The 23,257-nt window shown below is 49.6% G+C and overlaps 1 protein-coding gene across 6 annotated transcripts in view; it reads left to right on the forward strand.

Moving 5' to 3' along the window:
- Positions 1–21,258, forward strand: part of ALKBH6 (alkB homolog 6) — a 75,115-nt gene extending 53,857 nt beyond the window's left edge. For all 6 annotated transcript variants that reach the window (XM_063937972.1, XM_063937970.1, XM_063937967.1 and 3 more), the window contains 3 exons: positions 18,578–18,729; positions 19,931–20,047; positions 20,274–21,258. In XM_063937972.1, coding sequence (XP_063794042.1) covers positions 18,578–18,729; positions 19,931–20,047; positions 20,274–20,540 — 536 coding nt within the window. In that variant the 3' untranslated portion in view covers positions 20,541–21,258. The remainder of the gene's footprint in view (positions 1–18,577; positions 18,730–19,930; positions 20,048–20,273) is intronic.
- Positions 21,259–23,257: the final 1,999 nt, after the last annotated feature.

A 23,257-nucleotide genomic window follows, 5' to 3' on the forward strand; every position in this document is an offset into this window, starting at 1 on the left:
GGATGCCAGCCTGAGAGGCTGGGGAGCAGTCACACAGGGAAAAAATTTCCAGGGAGTGTGATCAAGTCTGGAGAATTCTCTCCACATAAATATACTGGAGCTAAGGGCAAGTTACAATGCTCTAAGCTTAGCAAGACCTCTGCTTCAAGGTCAGCCGGTATTGATCCAGTGGGACAACATCACGGCAGTCGCCCACGTAAACAGACAGGGCGGCACAAGAAGCAGAAGGGCAATAGCAGAAACTGCAAGGATTCTTCGCTGGACGGAAAATCAGGTGATAGCACTGTCAGCAGTGTTCATTCCGACGCCCGGGAGAGTGGGGACTTCATCGGGAAGTCTTCCACATGATTGTGAACCATTGGGAAAGACCAAAGGTGGACATGATGGCGTCCCGCCTGAACAAAAAACTGGTCAGGTATTGCGCCAGGTCAAGAGACCCTCAGGCAATAGCTGTGGACGCTCTGGTCACACCGTGGGTGTACCAGTCAGTGTATGTGTTCCCTCCTCTGCCTCTCATACACAAGGTACTGAGAATTATAAGACGGAGAGGAGTAAGAACTATACTCGTGGCTCTGGATTGGCCAAGAAGGACTTGGTACCCGGAACTTCAAGAGATGCTCACAGAGGACTCATGGCCTCTGCCGCTAAGAAGGGACCTGCTTCAGCAGGGACCCTGTCTGTTCCAAGACTTACCGCGGCTGCGTTTGACGGCATGGCGGTTGAACGCCGGATCCTGAAGGAAAAGGCATTCCGGAGGAAGTCATTCCTATCCTGATCAAAGCCAGGAAGGAGGGGACCGCACAACATTATCACCGTATTTGGCGAAAAATTGTTGCGTGGTGTGAGGCCAGGAGGGCCCCCACGGAGGAATTTTAACTCGGTCGATTCCTGCATTTCCTGAAGACAGGAGTGTCTATGGGCCTCAAATTGGGGTCCATTAAGGTTCAGATTTCGGCCCTGTCGATTTTCTTCCAGAAAGAATTGGCTTCAGTTCCTGAAGTCCAGACGTTTGTTAAGGGAGTATTGCATATACAGCCCCTTTTGTGCCTCCAGTGGCACCGTGGGATCTCAACGTAGTGTTGGGATTCCTCAAATCACATTGGTTTGAACCGCTCAAATCTGTGGATTTTAAATATCTCACATGGAAAGTGACCATGCGGTTGGCCCTGGCCTCGGCCAGGCGAGTGTCAGAATTGGTGGCTTTGTCTTACAAAAGCCCATATCTGATTTTCCATTCGGACAGGGCAGAACTGCGGACTCGTCCCCAGTTTCTTCCTAAGGAGGTGTCAGCGTTTCACCTGAACCAACCTATTGTGGTACCTGCGGATACTAGGGACTTGGAGGACTCCAAGTTGCTAGACGTTGTCAGGGCCCTGAAAATATATGTTCCAGGACGGCTGGAGTCAGAAAGTCTGACTCGCTGTTTATACTTTATGCACCCAACAAGCTGGGTGCTCCTGCTTCTAAGCAGACGATTGCTCGTTGAATTTGTAGTACAATTCAGCTCGCACATTCTGTGGCAGGCCTGCCACAGCCAAAATCTGTAAATGCCCAATCCACAAGGAAGGTGGGCTCATCTTGGGCGGCTGCCCGAGGGGTCTCGGCTTTACAACTTTGCCGAGCTGCTACTTGGTCAGGGGCAAACACGTTTGCAAAATTCTACAAATTTGATACCCTGGCTGAGGAGGACCTGGAGTTCTCTCGTTCGGTGCTGCAGAGTCATCCGCACTCTCCCGCCCGTTTGGGAGCTTTGGTATAATCCCCATGGTCCTGACGGAGTCCCCAGCATCCACTTAGGACGTCAGAGAAAATAAGAATTTACTTACCGATAATTCTATTTCTCGTAGTCCGTAGTGGATGCTGGGCGCCCATCCCAAGTGCGGATTGTCTGCAATACTTGTACATAGTTATTGTTACAAAAATCGGGTTATTATTGTTGTGAGCCATCTTTTCAGAGGCTCCGCTGTTATCATGCTGTTAACTGGGTTCAGATCACAGGTTGTACAGTGTGATTGGTGTGGCTGGTATGAGTCTTACCCGGGATTCAAAATCCTTCCTTATTGTGTACGCTCGTCCGGGCACAGTATCCTAACTGAGGCTTGGAGGAGGGTCATAGGGGGAGGAGCCAGTGCACACCACCTGATCCTAAAGCTTTTACTTTTGTGCCCTGTCTCCTGCGGAGCCGCTAATCCCCATGGTCCTGACGGAGTCCCCAGCATCCACTACGGACTATGAGAAATAGAATTATCGGTAAGTAAATTCTTATTATTTCTCTTACGTCCTAGAAGATGCTGGGGACTCCGTAAGGACCATGGGGTATAGACGGGCTCCGCAGGAGACATGGGCACTATAAAGAACTTTAGAATGGGTGTGCACTGGCTCCTCCCTCTATGCCCCTCCTCCAGACCTCAGTTAGATCCTGTGCCCAGAGGAGACTGGGTGCATTACATGGGAGCTCTCCTGAGTTTCTCTGAAAAAAGAATTTTGTTAGGTTTTTTATTTTCAGGGAGCACTGCTGGCAACAGGCTCCCTGCATCGTGGGACTGAGGAGAGAGAAGCAGACCTACTTAAGTGATAGGCTCTGCTTCTTAGGCTACTGGACACCATTAGCTCCAGAGGGTCGGAACGCAGGTCTCACCCTAGCCGTCCGTCCCTGAGCCGCGCCGCCGTCCTCCTTGCAGAGCCGGAAGATAGAAGCCGGGTGAGTATTAGAAGAAACTTCAAAGGCGGCAGAAGACTTCAGTTCTTCTCTGAGGTAACCATTGCCATTGCTCCCACACACAACACACACTGCAGGCACGGATGGGCGCAGGGGGGCATACTCTCTCACTGTCTCCCCAAAGGGCTGTGTGGGGTCCTGTCCTCAGTCAGAGCATTCCCTGTGTGTGTGCGGTGTGTCGGTACGGCTGTGTCGACACGTTTGATGAGGCTTATGTGATGGCAGAGCAGATGCCGATAAATGTGATGTCGCCCCCTGTGGGGCCGACACCAGAGTGGATGGATAGGTGGAAGGTATAAACCGACAGTGTCAACTCCTTACATAAAAGGCTGGATGACGCTTCAGCTATGGGACAGCCGGCTTCTCCGCCCACGCCTGCCCAGGCGTCTCAAAGGCCATCAGGGGCTCAAAAACGCCCGCTCCCTCAGATGGCAGACACAGATGTCGACACGGAGTCTGACTCCAGTGTCGACGAGGTTGAGACATATACACAATCCACTAGGAACATCCGTTACATGATCCCGGCAATAAAAAATGTGTTACACATTTCTGACATTAACCCAAGTACCACTAAAAAAGGGTTTTATGTTTGGGGAGAAAAAGCAGGCAGTGTTTTGTTCCCCCATCAAATGAGTGAATGAAGTGTGAAAAAGCGTGGGTTCCCCCGATAGGAAACTGGTAATTTCTAAAAAGTTACTGATGGCGTACCCTTTCCCGCCAGAGGATAAGTTACGCTGGGAGATATCCCCTAGGGTGGATAAGGCGCTCACACGTTTGTCAAAAAAGGTGGCACTGCCGTCTTAGGATATGGCCACTTTGAAGGTACCTGCTGATAAAAAGCAGGAGGCTATCCTGAAGTCTGTATTTACACACTCAGGTACTAGACTAAGACCTGCAGATAGTGCTGCTGCAGCGTGGTCTGTAACCCTGTCAAACAGGGATACTATTTGGCGAACATAAGACGTCGTCTTATATATGAGGGATGCACAGAGGGATATTTTGCCGGCTGGCATCCAGAATTAATGCAATGTCCATTCTGTCAGGAGGGTATTAGAGACCCGACACTGGACAGGTGATGCTGACTTTAAAAGGCACATAGAGCCTTATAAGGGTGAGGAATTGTTTGGGGATGGTCTCTGGGACCTCGTATCCACAGCAGCAGCTGGGAAGAAATTTTTTTTACCTCAGGTTTCCTCACAGCCTAAGAAAGCACTGTATTATCAGGTACAGTCCTTTCGGCTTCAGAAAAGCAAGCGGGTCAAAGGCGCTTCCTTTCTGCACAGAGACGAGGGAAGAGGGAAAAAGCTGCACCAGTCAGCCAGTTCCCAGAATCAAAATTCTTCCCCCGCTTCCTCTGAGTCCACCGCATGACGCGGGGGCTCCACAGGCGTAGCCAGGTACGGTGGGGGGCCGCCTCAAAAATTTCAGCGATCAGTGTGCTCGCTCACAGGTGGATCCCTGGATCCTTCAAGTAGTATCTCAGGGGTACAAGCTGGAATTCGAGGCGTCTCCCCCCCGCCGTTTCCTCAAATCTGCCTTGCCGACAACTCCCTCAGGCAGGGAGGCTGTGCTAGAGGCAATTCACAAGCTGTATTCCCAGCAGGTGATAGTCAAGGTGCCCCAACTTCAACAAGGACGGGGTTACTATTCCACACTGTTTGTGGTACCGAAACCGGACGGTTCGGCGAGACCCATTTTAAATTTGGAATCCTTGAACACATACATAAAAAATTCAAGTTCAAGATGGAATCGCTTAGGGCGGTTATTGCAAGCCTGGAGGAGGGGGATTACATGGTATCCCTGGACATCAAGGATGCTTACCTACATGTCCCCATTTACCATCCTCACCAGGAGTACCTCAGATTTGTGGTACAGGATTGCCATTACCAATTCCAAACACTGCCGTTTGGACTGTCCACGGCACCGAGGGTCTTTACCAAGGTAATGGCAGAAATGATGATACTCCTTCGAAAAAAGGGAGTTTTAATTATCCCGTACTTGGACGATCTCCTTATACAGGCGAGGTCCAAGGAGTAGTTGTTGGTCGGAGTAGCACTATCTCGGGAAGTGCTACAACAGCACGGATGGATTCTATACATTCCAAAGTCACAGCTGGTTCCTACCACACGCCTACTGTTCCTGGGGATGGTTCTGGACACAGAACAGAAAAAAGTGTTTCTCCCACAGGAGAAAGCCAAGGAGCTGTCATCTCTAGTCAGAGACCTCCTGAAACCAAAAACAGGTATCGGTGCATCACTGCACACTAGTCCTGGGAAAAATGGTAGCTTCTTACGAAGCAAAATTCCATTCGGCAGGTTCCATGCAAGAACCTTTCAGTGGGACCTCTTGGACAAGTGGTCGGGATCGCATCTTCAGATGCATCGGCTGATAACCCTGTCTCCAAGGACCAGGGTATCTCTACTGTGGTGGCTGCAGAGTGCTCATCTTCAAGAGGGCCGCAGATTCGGCATACAGGACTGGGTCCTGGTAACCACGGATGCCAGCCTTCGAGGCTGGGGGGCAGTCACACAGGGAAGAAAATTCCAAGGACTTTGGTCAAGTCAGGAGTCGTCCCTACACATAAATATTCTGGAACTGAGGGCCATTTACAATGCCCTAAGTCTGGCAAGGCCTCTGCTTCAAAACCAGCCGGTACTGATCCAATCAGACAACATCACGGCAGTCGCCCATGTAAACCGACAGGGCGGCACAAGAAGCAGGATGGCGATGGCAGAAGCCACAAGGATTCTCCGATGGGCGGAAAATCACGTCTTAACACTGTCAGCAGTGTTCATTCCGGGAGTGGACAACTGGGAAGCAGACTTCCTCAGCAGACACGACCTACATCCGGGAGAGTGGGGACTTCATCCAGAAGTCTTCCAACTGTTGGTAAACCGTTGGGAAAGGCCACAGGTGGACATGATGGTGTCCCGCCTAAACAAAAAACTAGATATTGCGCCAGGTCAAGGGACCCTCAGGCAATAGCTGTGGACGCTTTAGTGACACCGTGGGTGTACCAGTCGGTTTATGTATTCCCTCCTCTGCCTCTCATACCAAAGGTACTGAGAATAATAGGAAAACGAGGAGTAAGAACGATACTCGTGGTTCCGGATGGGCCAAGAAGAGCTTGGTACCCAGAACTTCAAGAAATGATATCAGAGGACCCATGGCCTCTACCGCTCAGACAGGATCTGCTACAGCAGGGGCCCTGTCTGTTCCAAGACTTACCGCGGCTGCGTTTGACGGCATGGCGGTTGAATTCCGGATCCTAAAGGAAAAGGGCATTCCGGAGGAAGTCATCCCTACGCTGATAAAAGCCAGGAAAGAAGTAACCGCAAACCATTATCACCGTATTTGGCGAAAATATGTTGCGTGGTGTGAGGCCAGGAAGGCCCCAACAGAGGAATTTCAGTTGGGTCGTTTTCTGCACTTCCTACAGTCAGGAGTGACTATGGGCCTAAACTTGGGTTCCATTAAGGTCCAGATTTCGGCTCTGTCGATTTTCTTCCAGAAAGAACTGGCTTCACTGCCTGGAGTTCAGACATTTGTAAAGGGAGTGCTACATATTCAGCCCCCTTTTGTGCCTCCTGTGGCACCTTGGGATCTCAACGTGGTGTTGAGTTTCTTAAAATCACATTGGTTTGAGCCACTTAAAACTGTGGATTTGAAATATCTCACGTGGAAAGTGGTCATGTTATTGGCCTTGGCTTCGGCCAGGCGTGTGTCAGAATTGGCGGCTTTGTCATGTAAAAGCCCTTATCTGATTTTCCATATGGATAGGGCAGAATTGAGGACTCGTCCCCACTTTCTCCCTAAGGTGGTATCAGCTTTTCACTTGAACCAACCTATTGTAGTGCCTGCGGCTACTAGGGACTTGGAAGATTCCAAGTTACTGGACGTAGTCAGGGCCTTAAAAATTTATATTTCCAGGACGGCTGGAGTCAGGAACACCTGACTCGCTTTTTATCCTGTAGGCACCCAACAAAATAGGTGCTCCTGCTTCTAAGCAGACTATTGCTCGCTGAATTTGTAGCACAATTCAGCTGGAGCATTCTGCGGTTGGATTGCCGCATCCTAAATCAGTAAAAGCCCATTCCACGAGGAAAGTGGGCTCATCTTGGGCGGCTGCCCGAGGGGTCTCGGCTTTACAACTTTGCCGAGCTGCAACTTGGTCAGGGGCAAACACGTTTGCTAAACTCTACAAATTTGATACCCTGGCTGAGGAGGACCTTGAGTTCTCACATTCGGTGCTGCAGAGTCATCCGCACTCTCCCGCCCGTTTGGGAGCTTTGGTATAATCCCCATGGTCCTTACGGAGTTCCCAGCATCCACTAGGACGTCAGAGAAAATAAGATTTTACTCACCGGTAAATCTATTTCTCGTAGTCCGTAGTGGATGCTGGGCGCCCATCCCAAGTGCGGATTGTCTGCAATACTTATATGTAGTTATTGCCTAACTAAGGGTTATTGTTGAGCCATCTGTTGAGAGGCTCAGTTATATTTCATACTGTTAACTGGGTATAGTATCACGAGTTATACGGTGTGATTGGTGTGGCTGGTATGAGTCTTACCCGGGATTCAAAATCCTTCCTTATTGTGTCAGCTCTTCCGGGCACAGTATCCTTACTGAGGTCTGGAGGAGGGTCATAGTGGGAGGAGCCAGTGCACACCAGATAGTACCTAATCTTTCTTTTAGAGTGCCCAGTCTCCTGCGGAGCCCGTCTATTCCCCATGGTCCTTACGGAGTTCCCAGCATCCACTACGGACTACGAGAAATAGATTTACCGGTGAGTAAAATCTTATTTTCCTCACAGCAAAAGAAAACGCCACAATATCAGATGCAGTCCTTTCGGTCGCATAAGTCCAGAAGAGGTCGGGGATCTTCCTTTCTCGCCAGAGGTAAAGGTAGAGGGAAAAAACTGCCGGCTACGGCTAGTTCCCAGGAGCAGAAGTCCGCCCCGGCTTCTACTAAATCCACCGCATGACGCTGGGGCTCCACTGAGGGAGTCCGCCCCGGTGGGGGCACATCTTCGACTCTTCAGCCACGTCTGGGTTCAATCAGAGGTGGATCCCTGGGCAATGGAAATTGTATCCCAGGGTTACAAGCTGGAGTTCGAAGACGTGCCTCCTCGCCGGTTTTTCAAATCGGCCTTACCAGCTTCTTCCCCAGAAAGGGAGGTAGTTTTAGCTGCAATTCAAAAACTGTGTCATCAACAAGTGGTTGTCAAGGTTCCCCTACTTCAACAGGGGAAGGGGTACTATTCAACCCTGTTTGTGGTTCTGAAACCGGATGGCTCGGTCAGACCCATTCTGAATTTAAAATCCCTAAACCTGTACTTGAAAAGGTTAAAATTCAAGATGGAATCGCTCAGGGCGGTTATCGCCAGCCTGGAAGGGGGGGATTTTATGGTATCCCTGGACATAAAGGATGCATACCTTCATGTCCCCATATATCCGCCTCATCAGGCGTACCTGAGATTCGCTGTACAGGACTGTCATTACCAGTTTCAGACGTTGCCGTTTGGGCTTTCCACGGCCCCGAGGATTTTCACCAAGGTAATGGCGGAAATGATGGTGCTCCTGCGCAAGCAGGGAGTCACAATTATCCCGTACTTGGACGATCTCCTGATAAAAGCGAGATCGAGAGAACAATTGCTGAAAAGCGTGTCGCTCTCCCTAAGCGTGCTGCCGCAACACGGCTGGATTCAAAGTCACAGTTGGTTCAAACAACCCCGTTGACTTTCTTGGGCATGATTCTAGACACGGAACAAAAGAGGGGTTTTGTCCCGGTGGAAAAAGCCCAGGAACTCCAGAACTTGGTCAGGGACCTGTTGAAACCGAAAAGTGTGTCGGTCCATCACTGCACGCGAGTTCTGGGGAAAATGGTGGTGTCTTACGAGGCCATTCCCTTCGGCAGGTTCCATGCGAGGACCTTCCAATGGGACCTACTGGACAAGTGGTCCAGGGTCACATCTACAGATTCATTGGTTGATCACCCTGTCCCCCAGGGCCAGGGTGTCTCTCCTGTGGTGGCTGCAGAGTGCTCACCTTCTAGAGGGTCGCAGGTTCGGCATTCAGGACTGGGTTCTGGTGACCACGGACGCGAGCCTCCGAGGATGGGGAGCAGTCACACAAGGAAGAAACTTCCAGGGACTATGGTCAAGCCAGGAGGCTTGTCTACACATCAACGTACTGGAATTGAGGGCCATATACAACGGCCTGCGTCAGGCGGAGAATCTTCTTCGCGACCTACCGGTTCTGATTCAGTCAGACAACGTCACAGCCGTGGCTCATGTAAACCGCCAAGGCGGAACAAGAAGCAGAGTGGCAATGGCGGAAGCCACCAGGATTCTTCAATGGGCGGAAAATCATGTAAGCGATTTGACAGCAGTCTTCATTCCGGGAGTGGACAACTGGGAAGCAGATTTCCCAGCAGACACGATCTCCATCCAGGGGAGTGGGGACTTCATCAAGAAGTCTTTGCAGAGATAACAAGTTTGTGGGGGCTTCCGCAAATAGACATGATGGCGTCACGTCTCAACAAAAAGCTGCGGAGGTATTGTGCCAGGTCAAGGGACCCTCAGGCAGTAGCAGTGGACGCCCTGGTGACACCGTGGGTGTTTCAGTCGGTCTATGTGTTCCCTCCTCTTCCACTCATCTCAAAGATATTGAGAATCATAAGAAGAAAAAGAGTGCAGACAATACTCCTTGTTCCAGATTGGCCTCGAAGGGCCTGGTATTCAGATCTTCAGGAAATGCTCACAGAAGATCCGTGGCCTCTTCCTCTCAGAGAGGACCTGTTGCAACAGGGGCCCTGTCTGTTCCAAGACTTACCGCGGCTGCGTTTGACGGCATGGCGGTTGAACGCCGAATCCTAGCTGGGAAGGGCATTCCGGAAGAAGTCATCCCTACTCTGATAAGGGCTAGGAAGGAGGTGATGGCGAAGCATTATCACCGTATCTGGAGGAAGTACGTATCTTGGTGTGAAACCAAGAATGCTCCTGTGGAAGTTTTCCATCTGGGCCGTTTCCTCCACTTTCTGCAGACAGGAGTGGATATGGGCCTAAAATTAGGCTCCATTAAGGTACAGATTTCGACCCTATCAATTTTTTTTCAGAAGGAATTGGCTTCTCTCCCAGAAGTCCAGACTTTTGTAAAGGGAGTGCTGCACATACAGCCTCCTTTTGTGCCTCCAGTGGCACCATGGGACCTTAACGTGGTGTTACAGTTCCTGAAATCTCACTGGTTTGAGCCACTTCAAATGGTGGAATTAAAATTTCTCACTTGGAAGGTGGTCATGTTGGCCTTGGCATCTCTAAGGCGGGTGTCTGAGTTGGCGGCTTTGTCTCACAAAAGCCCCTATCTGATTTTTCATGTGGATAGAGGAGAATTGCGGACTCGTCCTCAATTTTTGCCTAAGGTGGTTTCATCGTTAAATATGAACCAACCTATTGTGGTGCCTGTGGCTACGGGGGACTTGGAGGATTTCCAAGTCCCTTGATGTAGTCAGGGCCTTGAAAATTTATGTAGCCAGGACGGCTCGGGTTAGGAAAACAGAGGCTCTGTTTGTCCTGTATGCAGCCAACAAGGTTGGCGCTCCTGCTTCTAAGCAGACTATTGCTCACTGGATCTGTAACACGATTCAGCAGGCTCATTCTACGGCTGGATTGCCGTTACCAAATTCAGTAAAGGCCCATTCCACTAGGAAGGTGGGCTCTTCTTGGGCGGCTGCCCGAGGCGTCTCGGCATTACAGCTTTGCCGAGCAGCTACTTGGTCGGGTTCAAACACTTTTGCGAAATTCCACAAGTTTGATACCCTGGCTGATAAGGACCTACTGTTTGCTCAATCGGTGCTGCAGAGTCATCGGCACTCTCCCGCCCGGTCTGGAGCTTTGGTATAGTCCCCATGGTCCTTACGGAGTCCCAAGCATCCTCTAGGACGTAAGAGAAAATAAGATTTTAAACCTACCGGTAAATCTTTTTCTCCTAGTCCGTAGAGGATGCTGGGCGCCCGTCCCAGTGCGGACTAAATTCTGCAAGACTTGTATATAGTTATTGCTTACATAAGGGTTACGTTACAGTTTTGATCAGTCTTTGACTGATGCTGTTTGTTTCATACTGTTGACTGGTTCGTATATTCCAGGTTATACGGTGTGGATGGTGTGGGCTGGTATGAATCTTGTCCTTGGATTAACAAAATCCTATCCTCGTACTGTCCGTCTCCTCTGGGCACAGTTTCTCTAACTGAGGTCTGGAGGAGGGGCATAGTGGGAGGAGCCAGTACACACCCATTCTAAAGTTCATTATAGTGCCCGTCTCACCTGCGGAGCCCGTCTATACCCCATGGTCCTTACGGAGTCCCCAGCATCCACTACGGACTACGAGAAATAGAATTATCGGTAAGTAAATTCTTATTTTCTCTAACGTCCTAAGTGGATGCTGGGGACTCCGTAAGGACCATGGGGATTATACCAAAGCTCCCAAACGGGCGGGAGAGTGCGGATGACTCTGCAGCACCAAATGAGAGAACTCCAGGTCCTCCTCAGCCAGGGTATCAATTTTGTAGAATTTTACAAACGTATATGCTCCTGACCAAGTAGCTGCTCGGCAAAGTTGTAAAGCCGAGACCCCTCGGGCAGCCGCCCAAGATGAGCCCATCTTCCTTGTGGAGTGGGCATTTACAGATTTTTGGCTGTGGCAGGCCTGCCACAGAATGTGCAAGCTGAATTGTACTACAAATCCAACGAGCAATAGTCTGCTTAGAAGCAGGAGCACCCAGCTTGTTGGGTGCATACAGGATAAACAGCGAGTCAGATTTTCTGACTCCAGCCGTCCTGGAAACATATATTTTCAGGGCCCTGATAACGTCTAGCAACTTGGAGTCCTCCAAGTCCCTAGTAGCCGCAGGCACCACAATAGGTTGGCTCAGGTGAAACGCTGAAACCACCTTAGGGAGAAACTGAGGACGAGTCCTCAATTCCGCCCTGTTCGAATGGAAAATCAGATAAGGGCTTTTACAGGATAAAGCCGCCAATTCTGACACGCGCCTGGCCCAGGCCAAGGCCAACAGCATGACCACTTTCCATGTGAGATATTTTAACTCCACAGATTTAAGTGGTTCAAACCAATGTGACTTTTGGAACCCAAAAACTACATTGAGATCTCAAGGTGCCACTGGAGGCACAAAAGGAGGCTGTATATGCAGTACCCCTTTTTACAACGTCTGAACTTCAGGGACTGAAGCTAGTTCTTTTTGGAAGAAAATTGACAGGGCCGAAATTTGAACCTTAATGGACCCCAATTTCAGGCCCATAGACACTCCTGTTTGCAGGAAATGTAGGAATCGACCCAGTTGAATTTCCTCCGTCGGGCCTTACTGGCCTCGCACCACGCAACATATTTTCGCCAAATGCGGTGATAATGTTTTTCGGTTACATCCTTCCTGGCTTTGATCAGGATAGGGATGACTTCATCCGGAATGCCTTTTTTCCTTCAGGATCCGGCGTGCAACCGCCATGCCGTCAAACGCAGCCGCGGTAAGTCTTGGAACAGACAGGGTCCTTGCTGGAGCAGGTCCCTTCTTAGAGGTAGAGGCCACGGATCCTCCGTGAGCATTTCTTGAAGTCCTTCTTGGCCAATCCGGAGCCACGAATATAGTGCTTACTCCTCTCCATCTTATCAATCTCAGTACCTTGGGTATGAGAGGCAGATGAGGGAACACATACACTGACTGGTACACCCACGGTGTTACCAGAGCGTCTACAGCTATTGCCTGAGGGTCCCTTGACCTGGCGCAATACCTGTCGAGTTTTTCCCAACGGTTTATAATCATGTGGAAGACTTCTGGGTGAAGTCCCCACTCTCCCGGGTGGAGGTCGTGCTGAGGAAGTCTGCTTCCCAGTTGTCCACTCCCGGAATTGCTGACAGTGCTATCACATGATTTTCCGCCCAGCGAAGAATCCTTGCAGCTTCTGCCATTGCCCTCCTGCTTCTTGTGCCACCCTGTCTGTTGACGTGGGTGACTGCCGTGATGTTGTCCGACTGGATCAACACCGGCTGACCTTGAAGCAGAGGTCTTGCTAAGCTTAGAGCATTGTAAATGGCCCTTAGCTTCAGGATATTTATGTGAAGTGATGTCTCCAGGCTTGACCATAAGCCCTGGATATTCCTTCCCTGTGTGACTGCTCCCCAGCCTCGCAGGCTGGCATCCGTGGTCACCAGGACCCAGTCCTGAATGCCGAATCTGCGGCCCTCTAGAAGATGAACACTCTGCAACCAACACAGGAGGGACACCCTTGTTCTTGGTGACAGGGTTATCCGCTGATGCATCTGAAGATGCGATCCGGACCATTTGTCCAGCAGGTCCCACTGGAAAGTTCTTGCGTGGAATCTGCCGAATGGGATTGCTTCGTAGGAAGCCACCATTTTACCCAGAACCCTTGTGCATTGATGCACTGAGACTTGGCTCGGTTTTAGGAGGTTCCTGACTAGTTCGGATAACTCCCTGGCTTTCTCCTCCGGGAGAAACACCTTTTTCTGGACTGTGTCCAGGATCATCCCTAGGAACAGAAGACGAGTCGTCGGAACCAGCTGCGATTTTGGAATATTGAGAATCCAATCGTGCTGCCGCAACACTACCTGAGATAGTGCTACACCGACCTCCAACTGTTCCCTGGATCTTACCCTTATCAGGGAATCGTCCAAGTAAGGGATAACTAAAATTCCCTTCCTTCGAAGGAATATCATCATTTCGGCCATTACCTTGATAAAGACCCGGGGTGCCGTGGACCATCCATACGGCAGCGTCTGAACTGATAGTGACAGTTCTGTACCATAAACCTGAGGTACCCTTGGTGAGAAGGGTAAATTTGGACATGAAGGTAAGCATCCTCGATGTCCCGAGACATCATGTAGTCCCCTTCTTCCAGGTTCGCAATCACTGCTCTGAGTGACTCAATCTTGAATTTGAACCTCTGTATGTAAGTGTTCAAAGATTTTAGATTTAGAATCGGTCTCACCGAGCCGTCCGGCTTCGGTACCACAACAGTGTGGAATAATACCCCGTTCCCTGTTGCAGGAGGGGTACCTTGATTATCACCTGCTGGGAATACAGCTTGTGAATGGCTTCCAAAACTGTCTCCCTGTCAGAAGGAGACATCGGTAAAGCCGACTTTAGGAAACGGCGAGGGGGAGACGTCTCGAATTTCAATTTGTACCCCTGAGATATCACCTGAAGGATCCAGGGGTCTACTTGCGAGTGAGCCCACTGCGCGCTGAAATTCATTGAGACGGGCCCCCCACCGTGCCTGATTCTGCTTGTAAAGCCCCAGCGTCATACTGAGGGCTTGGCAGAGGCGGGAGAGGGTTTCTGTTCCTGGGAACTGGCTGATTTCTGCAGCCTTTTTCCTCTCCCTCTGTCACGGGGCAGAAATGAGGAACCTTTTGCCCGCTTGTCCACGAAAAGACTGCGCCTGATAATACGGCGTCTTCTCATGTTGCTTCCAAATGCCGTTTGAAAACCGCATCACCTGACCACTGTCGTGTCCATAACCCTCTACTGGTAGAAATGGACAACGCACTTAGACTTGATGCCAGTCGGCATATATTCCGCTGTGCATCACGCATATATAGAAATGCATCTTTTAAATGCTCTATAGGCAAAAATATACTGTCCCTATCTAGGGTATCAATATTTTCAGTCAGGGAATCCGACCACGCCAACCCAGCACTGCACATCCAGGCTGAGGCGATTGCTGGTCGCAGTATAACACCAGTATGTGTGTAAATACATTTTAGGATACCCTCCTGCTTTCTATCAGCAGGATCCTTAAGGGCGGCCATCTCAGGAGAGGGTAGAGCCCTTACAAGCGTGTGAGCGCTTTATCCACCCTAGGGGGTGTTTCCCAACGCACCCTAACCTCTGGCGGGAAAGGATATAATGCCAATAACATTTTAGAAATTATCAGTTGTTATCGGGGGAAACCCACGCATCATCACACACCTCATTTAATTTCTCAGATTCAGGAAAACTACAGGTAGTTTTTCCTCACCGAACATAATACCCCTTTTTGGTGGTACTCGTATTATCAGAAATGTGTAAAACATTTTTCATTGCCTCCATCATGTAACGTGTGGACCTACTGGAAGTCACATTTGTCTCTTCACCGTCGACACTGGAGTCAGTATCCGTGTCGGCGTCTATATCTGCCATCTGAGGTAACGGGCGCTTTAGAGCCCCTGACGGCCTATGAGACGTCTGGACAGGCACAAGCTGAGTAGCCGGCTGTCTCATGTCAACCACTGTCTTTTATACAGAGCTGACACTGTCACGTAATTCCTTCCAACAGTTCATCCACTCAGGTGTCGACCCCCTAGGGGGTGACATCACTATTACAGGCAATCTGCTCCGTCTCCACATCATTTTTCTCCTCATACATGTCGACACAAACGTACCGACATACAGCACACACACAGGGAATGCTCTGATAGAGGACAGGACCCCACTAGCCCTTTGGGGAGACAGAGGGAGAGTTTGCCAGCACACACCAGAGCGCTATATATATATATACAGGGATAACCTTATATAAGTGTTTTTCCCCTTATAGCTGCTGTATCTTTAATACTGCGCGTAATTAGTGCCCCCCCCCTCTCTTTTTTTTAACCCTTTCTGTAGTGTAGTGACTGCAGGGGAGAGCCAGGGAGCTTCCCTCCAACGGAGCTGTGAGGGAAAATGGCGCCAGTGTGCTGAGGAGATAGGCTCCGCCCCCTTATCGGCGGCCTTATCTCCCGTTTTTCTATGTATTCTGGCAGGGGTTAAATGCATCCATATAGCCCAGGAGCTATATGTGATGCATTTTTTGCCATCCAAGGTGTTTTTATTGCGTCTCAGGGCGCCCCCCCCCCAGCGCCCTGCACCCTCAGTGACCGGAGTGTGAAGTGTGCTGAGAGCAATGGCGCACAGCTGCAGTGCTGTGCGCTACCTTGTTGAAGACAGGACGTCTTCTGCCGCCGATTTTCCGGACCTCTTCTGTCTTCTGGCTCTGTAAGGGGGCCGGCGGCGCGGCTCTGGGACCCATCCATGGCTGGGCCTGTGATCGTCCCTCTGGAGCTAATGTCCAGTAGCCTAAGAAGCCCAATCCACTCTGCACGCAGGTAAATTCGCTTCTTCTCCCCTTAGTCCCTCAATGCAGTGAGCCTGTTGCCAGCAGGTCTCACTGAAAATAAAAAACCTAAAACTAAACTTTTCACTAAGCAGCTCAGGAGAGCCACCTAGTGTGCACCCTTCTCGTTCGGGCACAAAATCTTAACTGAGGCTTGGAGGAGGGTCATAGGGGGAGGAGCCAGTGCACATCAGGTAGTTCTAAAGCTTTACTTTTGTGCCCAGTCTCCTGCGGAGCCGCTATTCCCCATGGTCCTTACGGAGTCCCCAGCATCCACTTAGGACGTTAGAGAAATATATACCGTATTTGCCGGCGTATAAGACGACTGGGCGTATAAGACGACCCCCCAACATTTCCACTCAAAACATAGTTTGTTATGTACTCACCATATAAGACTACCCCTGCTGTCTCCGTGTCACTAGCAGCTGTCTGGTCCGCCCTTGAATCCATATTATGGATACCTGTAGTACCAGTATTAACCCACCACATAAAGTTGTAAGCCCCCCTCACCTGCAGCTTCCCTGCAGTGCTGCCGCTGTCCCCCCTGCCTAAGCCGCTGCCCCCCCCCCCCCTTCTTATGCATACCTTGATACTCCAAATCTCTTATACTGTAAGAGACATGTCAGTGCTGCAGCTGTCCGCTGTCCTCCCTGCCTAACCGCCTGTCACTGCTGAATGTCGGCTCCTGCTCAGTGACATGAGCCGGGTGCTGCACTGTAACAATACCTGCAGCACCTGGCTCCTGTCCCTGTGTAGGAGCCGGACTTCACACAGCTTCACCCGCCGGCAGCGCCGTACACTCACCGTACACTCACACAGGTGAGATAGAGGCACTTCACGGGGGAAGTGGGGGGGCAGCCAACATCATCTTCTTAACCCCCTGGATTGCTGAAAACGGGGGTCCGCCCGTGAGGCCACGCCCCCTTATGCTAGGCCACGCCCCTGTTTCGCGACTTCCCGCAGCGGGTGTATAAGACGACTTCCCGCCCGGCGTATAAGACGACCCCCGGCGTATAAGACGACCCCACGCTTGGAGGCATGTTTTTCAGGGGGAAAAAGTCGTCTTATACGCCGGCAAATACGGTATATATGTGTGTATGTATGTATGTATATATATATATATATATATATATATATATATATATATTATTATAATAAAAATATTTAGGGGATAAGTGGTAATCGCATTGTTATTTCACAGGTAAGTGCAGTACTAGTGCGGAGTATCTGTATGCTGATAAATATAAAAATCAATCTTTCTAGGATGACATTTTTGCTTGGTTATAAGAGCTGTGCATCGGTAGACTCCGAATAGTCCATCCCATTAGTTCCACCACATTTTTAAATGAAAAATATACTAAAATGTGTCCCTGCGCACAGGCATTACATGTGCTTAGTAATAACTTGTAGTTGGCACCGGAGTATGTAACGCCGACTCCAGGATGTTGACATGTTATGTTGACATGTCTACATAGTCATAAAGTCAACAATGTGTATGTCATTGTAGCGTTTTCCCAGTGTTAGAACCCTACCCTATTTGCAGCCTAGCTTAAACCCAATACTGACATATACTGTCAACATTATGAAAGTTTACATGTGTATTAGTGTTCACTCTAGGCTGTTTTAGCAGGGCGCCGCGCCCAATTTTTTTAAGGGCAAAACCCGCCATGCCCTTTCTGCGGCGCCCTGCTAAAACAGCCGCGGCATCCATTCACGCTGTCAAAGAGCTTGGGGGAAGCCCAGCACCTCCATAGGTGCTGGGCACGCCCCCAACAGTGACGGCGCCGGCCGCCCCCTTCCCCGTGGACTGAACCGCCCACTTGCATTACGTGCAAGTGGGCACGCCCCCTATTTGCATAGCCAAGACCCCTTTTGGCGCGCGCGCTTGTGCTCCTGACGGACCCGCGCCCTGCCCATCCGCTGGAGTGAACACTATTTACTGTCAACATTTTGACGTTCTGAATGCTGACATAATGACTACATACCCTCTGTATTAGAACAGACTGTGTTGTAGGGCCACTTAGAGATTAACACAGAAATATGTACATAGGAGCAGAGGTATGGAGGCTTGGTAGGGACATAAAGCTCCTGTGAGCCAGTGCCTGGGACTAGTTAAATCACTTGGGGGTCTATTCATGAAGCAGTGAAAAGAGTGGAGATGTGAGCCTATGGAGAAGTTGCCCATGGTAACCAATCAGCTGCTCCGTACAATTGTATAGTATACAAATTCTAAACGCTACTTCAATGCTGATTGGTTGTCATGGGCAACTTCTCCACACTTTTCACTGGTTCATGAATAGACTCCTTGGTATATAGTGGGGGCACAAGACGTACACAGCACAGATTACACATAACAGGAGATTTGAATGACAAACCTGTGTGACCTAAAGTTTTCTTATGCCATAGCATCCATTCCAGTCCCACTATTTGGTTCCATATGAGGTAAATTTATCCTAATACTACATATTGTGAGTGATTAATTTTGGGTGACAAAATAAGGGTCTGTCCAGGAAAATTGGGAGCTCAACAATAACTGTAGGTGGATTGATAGGCTGCGTTGCCATGAATAGTTCAATGCACAAAATGTCCGCCGCCTTCGTGTTTATGTATAGGGTGCAGTACAGCTTGTGGAGTTAGTGGCCAACAGAAATTATAAAGGGCGCATTGTCACACCAAGCCGCCTTGTCTCCTTGTTGCAGGTGGTCTCCCTCACCCCCGGGGCATGGTGCCAGAGCGGCTTCCCCCCTGGCTACTCACATACACAAACAAGATTTCCTCGCTGGACGTGTTTGGAGGGAACTGTGCAAACCACGTGCTGGTGAATGAGTACAAGCCTGGTGAGGGGATAATGGTGAGTGTGCACATGATTTGGACATACAGCGCACAGAGGGCCTGTTTCAGATGCGGTGCCAACTTCGACGGTGTCGCAACCGAGCAATTATCGGTAGACTGCACATGTATCGCGATCGCAGTGCGCACTCACCAAGGTACCTTTGCGATGTCGCTCCCAGCGGGGAAACAGCCACAGAATGATTGACAGGAAGAGATGGTTTGGGGGAAATAACGGGAAGTGTCTGCAAAAATGCAGGCGTGTTGTGATGGTTTTTGTGGTGTGTCTCGCTGTGTGACTGCGACCTCGTACACATAAAACATGGCGCCAACATCGCAGCTCGCGGCTATTCTGTGCGGCTATGGAGGTACTCAGGGAGTTACTGTTCCTCACAACTGTGTTGCGGTTGTGATGGAGTATGCATTTACTGAGAATGTTGTGATGGCTCCGGTGAGTGTATCTGTTCACTTGTGGGTGACTGCTACACTTGCGATGCCTTGCAGTTCTGTCACTGAAAAGGAACGCTGCTGCGCCAGAATTGTGACTGCATCTGAACCAGGCCCAGAGATGTATAGAGTGTGTTGGTGTGTGTAGATAGATTGTATATCGTTATTATGGTGGTGCACAGAGATGTGTTGGTAGATTGCACAGTGAGTATATAGTGGTGGAGCACAGATATGTGTAGGTTGTACAGTGAGTATATAGTGGTGGTACACAGATATGTGTAGATTGCACAGTGAGTATATAGTGGTGGAGCACAGAGATGTGTTGGTAGATTGCACAGTGAGTATGTATATAGTGGTGGTGGACAGATGTGTAGGTAGATTGTACAGTGAGTATATAGTGGTGGTGCACAGAGATATGTAGATTGTACAGTGAGTATATAGTGGTGGTGCACAGAGTTGTGTAGATTGCATAGTGAGTATATAGTGGGGGTGCACAGAGATACGTAGGTAGATTGTACAGGGAGTATATAGTGGTGGTGCACAGAGATATGTAGGTAGATTGTACAGTGAGTATATAGTGGTGGTGCACAGAGATGTGTAGATAGCATAGTGAATAAGTATATAGTGGTGGTGCACAGAGATACGTAGGTAGATTGTACAGTGAGTATACAGTGGTGGTGCACAGATGTGCAGAGTCTAAGTATATGACAGAAATTGCACAGTGCCCTCCTTTATGTCTATATGTGTTTCCTGATTGCTTAGCCCCTGTCTTACAGCCTCATGAAGACGGGCCCTTATACTATCCTACTGTCACCACCATCAGCCTGGGGTCGCACACAGTGCTAGATTTCTATCTACCGCTCAGTCAAGGGTTATCTGAGGAAAACGACAAGGTAAATATCTAAACATTTTCAAACCATCACAGCTTTTCATCACGCTGACCTAGGACTATTGGTCATCCTGATCTCAAAGGACAAACCTTGTACTATACTATTCCACTATATATTAGTTTGTATAACTGGGACAATTGGAATGTTAGAATCACGTGGGATAGGAGGGGTGTCCTATCTCCCTGATTGCTAGATGGTGTTCCTTTATGCTGGCCGTTCTGTGTTTTAGGTCTCCAAGACAGAGGATCAGCGCCATGTCTTCTCCCTGCTGCTAGAGCCTCGCAGTCTTCTCGTTTTGCGCGAGGACTTATATGTAAATTACCTCCATGGAATCCATCCACTGACACAGGACACACTAAGCCACAGAGTGGCCAATCTGGACAGGTGTGCGGCACACGCAGAGGAGACGTTGACGAGGAGGACACGAGTCTCACTGACCATCAGATTTGTTCCCAAAGTTCTCAAAACTGCTCTGTTCCTAGGGAAAAGCAAATAAGAGGTGTGTGTCTCTGAAGGGTATCAAGGGATGGACTCTGTTATCTCCTTTTTCTGAGTGTCAGTTCAGCACAGTCTACTCAGAAAATATGATGTTGCTGACTTTACATTGCCATAATTCTATGAGAGTCCATGATACAATCTAAATGGCTGAATTATGGGCAGTTAAATGTTGCACCTGGCCTCTACCTCTCTACATATGATACTATCAGACAAGGGAAAAACTCTTCTGTTATAGAACTTTTTTTGCCCTGAAAACACAGAACTGTCCAGTTTCCGGTGACATGGCGAGGCTGTGATTATAGAACTGCTGTAAGTCTGTGTAATATCTCTTTTACATATGTACAATTAACTGTATTGTTGTATCTATTCATACTTCACAGGGAAGGTGCCATACTGCTGCATCTAACGGCTTTCTGCGATCGCTGGCCCTATACAGATGGAGCCTCGCTCATATAGCCGCCTCTGCTGCACCTAGGTGCACCAAGGTTTATTAGCATAAGCCTTTCATCTATTGTTCTGGGCTGCAATACAATACAGAGAGAACAATAGAGCAGAGGATTAAGTCATTACAGCAGGGGATTAACGGGGTCATTCCGACCCGATCGCTCACTGCAGTTTATCGCAGCGATCGAGTCGGATCTGCGCCGGCGCATGCTGGGCGGCCGAAGGCCGTTGTATTGTAGCGATTGCCTCTGCCTGATTGACAGGCAGAGGCGGCCGCTGGGCGGGAGGGGGCTGGACGGCGGCGTTAAGCCGCCATTTAGGGGGCGCGGTCCGGCCAACGCAGGTGTGGCCGGACCGTTTGGGGGGGCGGGCTGCGGCGGCTGCGTGACGTCACTCGCAGCCGCTGCGACCCGGGCCTGCGAGGAGGTTCTCCCCGTCAGCCGTAGGAGCTGCGCTGGCCGGGAGTTGCTCCTCAAATGCAAAAGCATCGCCGCTGTGTGATGCTTTTGCATTTCTGCGGGGGAGGGCCGGCACTGACATGCGGGGCGGACTAGCCTTGTGCTGGGTGTCGTCCCCCCCCCCCCCCCACATGTCTGAGTGCCTGATCGTAGCTGTGCTAAATTTAGCACAGCTACGATCAACTCGGAATGACCCCCTAAGTCCGACAGCACTGGCTCAATTACTCCTATTAAAGGGATAGATGAGCAGGGCTCCATCTGTATATGTCTGATGCTGCACTTTGTATGAGACGGATATTTACATGATCATTATCTCCCCTTCATGGGTTTGCCCCACTCAATCTAAAATCAAGTATTTGGTAACCTGCCCTAGAATCCTGCATTTCCCTCTGCCCCGATATCCGACCAGCCCCAATCACGCATGATCTGCTCAGAACATGCCCATACTGTTACTCTGCCCTCCTTCAGCCAATATAAATTGGCAGCTGTGCATTACAGATTATGCAGTATACTGTGTTATATATATATTGGGCCTATCACCTGCCTAAACCATTACATTAAACTATTACGCATCCGCTTCCATGGTGATAACGTTCCACAGCAACAAGAGATCATTGTCATGCGGCACTGAGAATGAGCTGGGGGCCTTGGCGTATTTGGGGACACTGGAACTTGGTTTGCACTACCCGTAACGCGTGTAACACCTGGGCAATAATTCATTAAAAAAAAGTAATTTCCTTTCAGTTCTAGCTTCTCGCGATGTTTATATAAAACCATTTTGTATTGTAATTAGTCCTGGTGGTTTACGCATAACTTCTATCTTTACCGATCAGCACATGCGCAGAATCTGTACTGCGCTGGTGCTGATATCTGTCTGTGATCTCGCTTGCAGTGACCCAAAGCTGCAGCATGCCGTGTGGGGTGCGGTTTACAATACAGGGGCATTTTGCCGCATTTTGTAGGCAGGCCAAGGTTTGCAGATGTCCTGGCACACAAGGGCCGCACAGCTCCTCACACAGTACATAAACCATCAGTTTATACACTTCATGTCCCTGGGTCGTTGTAGGTGTAACTAGATGTCATGGAGGACTTCGCTCCACGCTTATTTCGGGATTGTGGCGAGAAATATGGGCTCCCTGATAAACTGCGATACTTTTTACAAATGAAAAGCTTTATTTAGTCTCTGATTAAATCATCTTAACTCGGGCCAATGACACTTTTCGTACGCTCTTGTACTTAATCACCCGGCAGGAAGGCTATGTTCTGTGACAGCCTCACCTTTGCAAGTTGTTGAACACTATGGGGGTCATTCTGAGTTGATCGCTAGCTGCCAATGTTCACTGCGTAGCGATCACTTAAAAAAAAGTGCAAAACTACTCATGCGTATGGGGCGCAATGCGCACGCGTGATGTACGGGTACAAAGAGCATCGTTTCTTTTTCATCCATTAGGGGTCACTGGAGTACTCTTGGGATATGGACGGCTTTAGCAGGACAGGCACTGAATATTTAAATTTAGTAACTCTCCTCCCCTCCATACTCCTAGAATACCTCAGTGTTTTTTCTGTGCTCACAGCAGTGACGCGCACGAGTGGATCCTCCACTCATACTTTGATTTTTATACTATTTTTTTTTTTTTACAACTTCAGCACATCCCTTCCCAGCTTAGCAAGAAGCTTAGTCTGGGATAGTGCACGCTGCACGGGCAGCTACTGACGTGTCGGTCCTCACACAGAGCACCCTCACAGCCACAAGCAACTCTGTCTGAGCTGCAGGAAAGGCTGGACGGAGCTTACAGAAGAAGCCCCGTCATAG

Source organism: Pseudophryne corroboree, chromosome 8, assembly GCF_028390025.1.
Source record: "Pseudophryne corroboree isolate aPseCor3 chromosome 8, aPseCor3.hap2, whole genome shotgun sequence".
NCBI lineage: Eukaryota > Metazoa > Chordata > Amphibia > Anura > Myobatrachidae > Pseudophryne > Pseudophryne corroboree.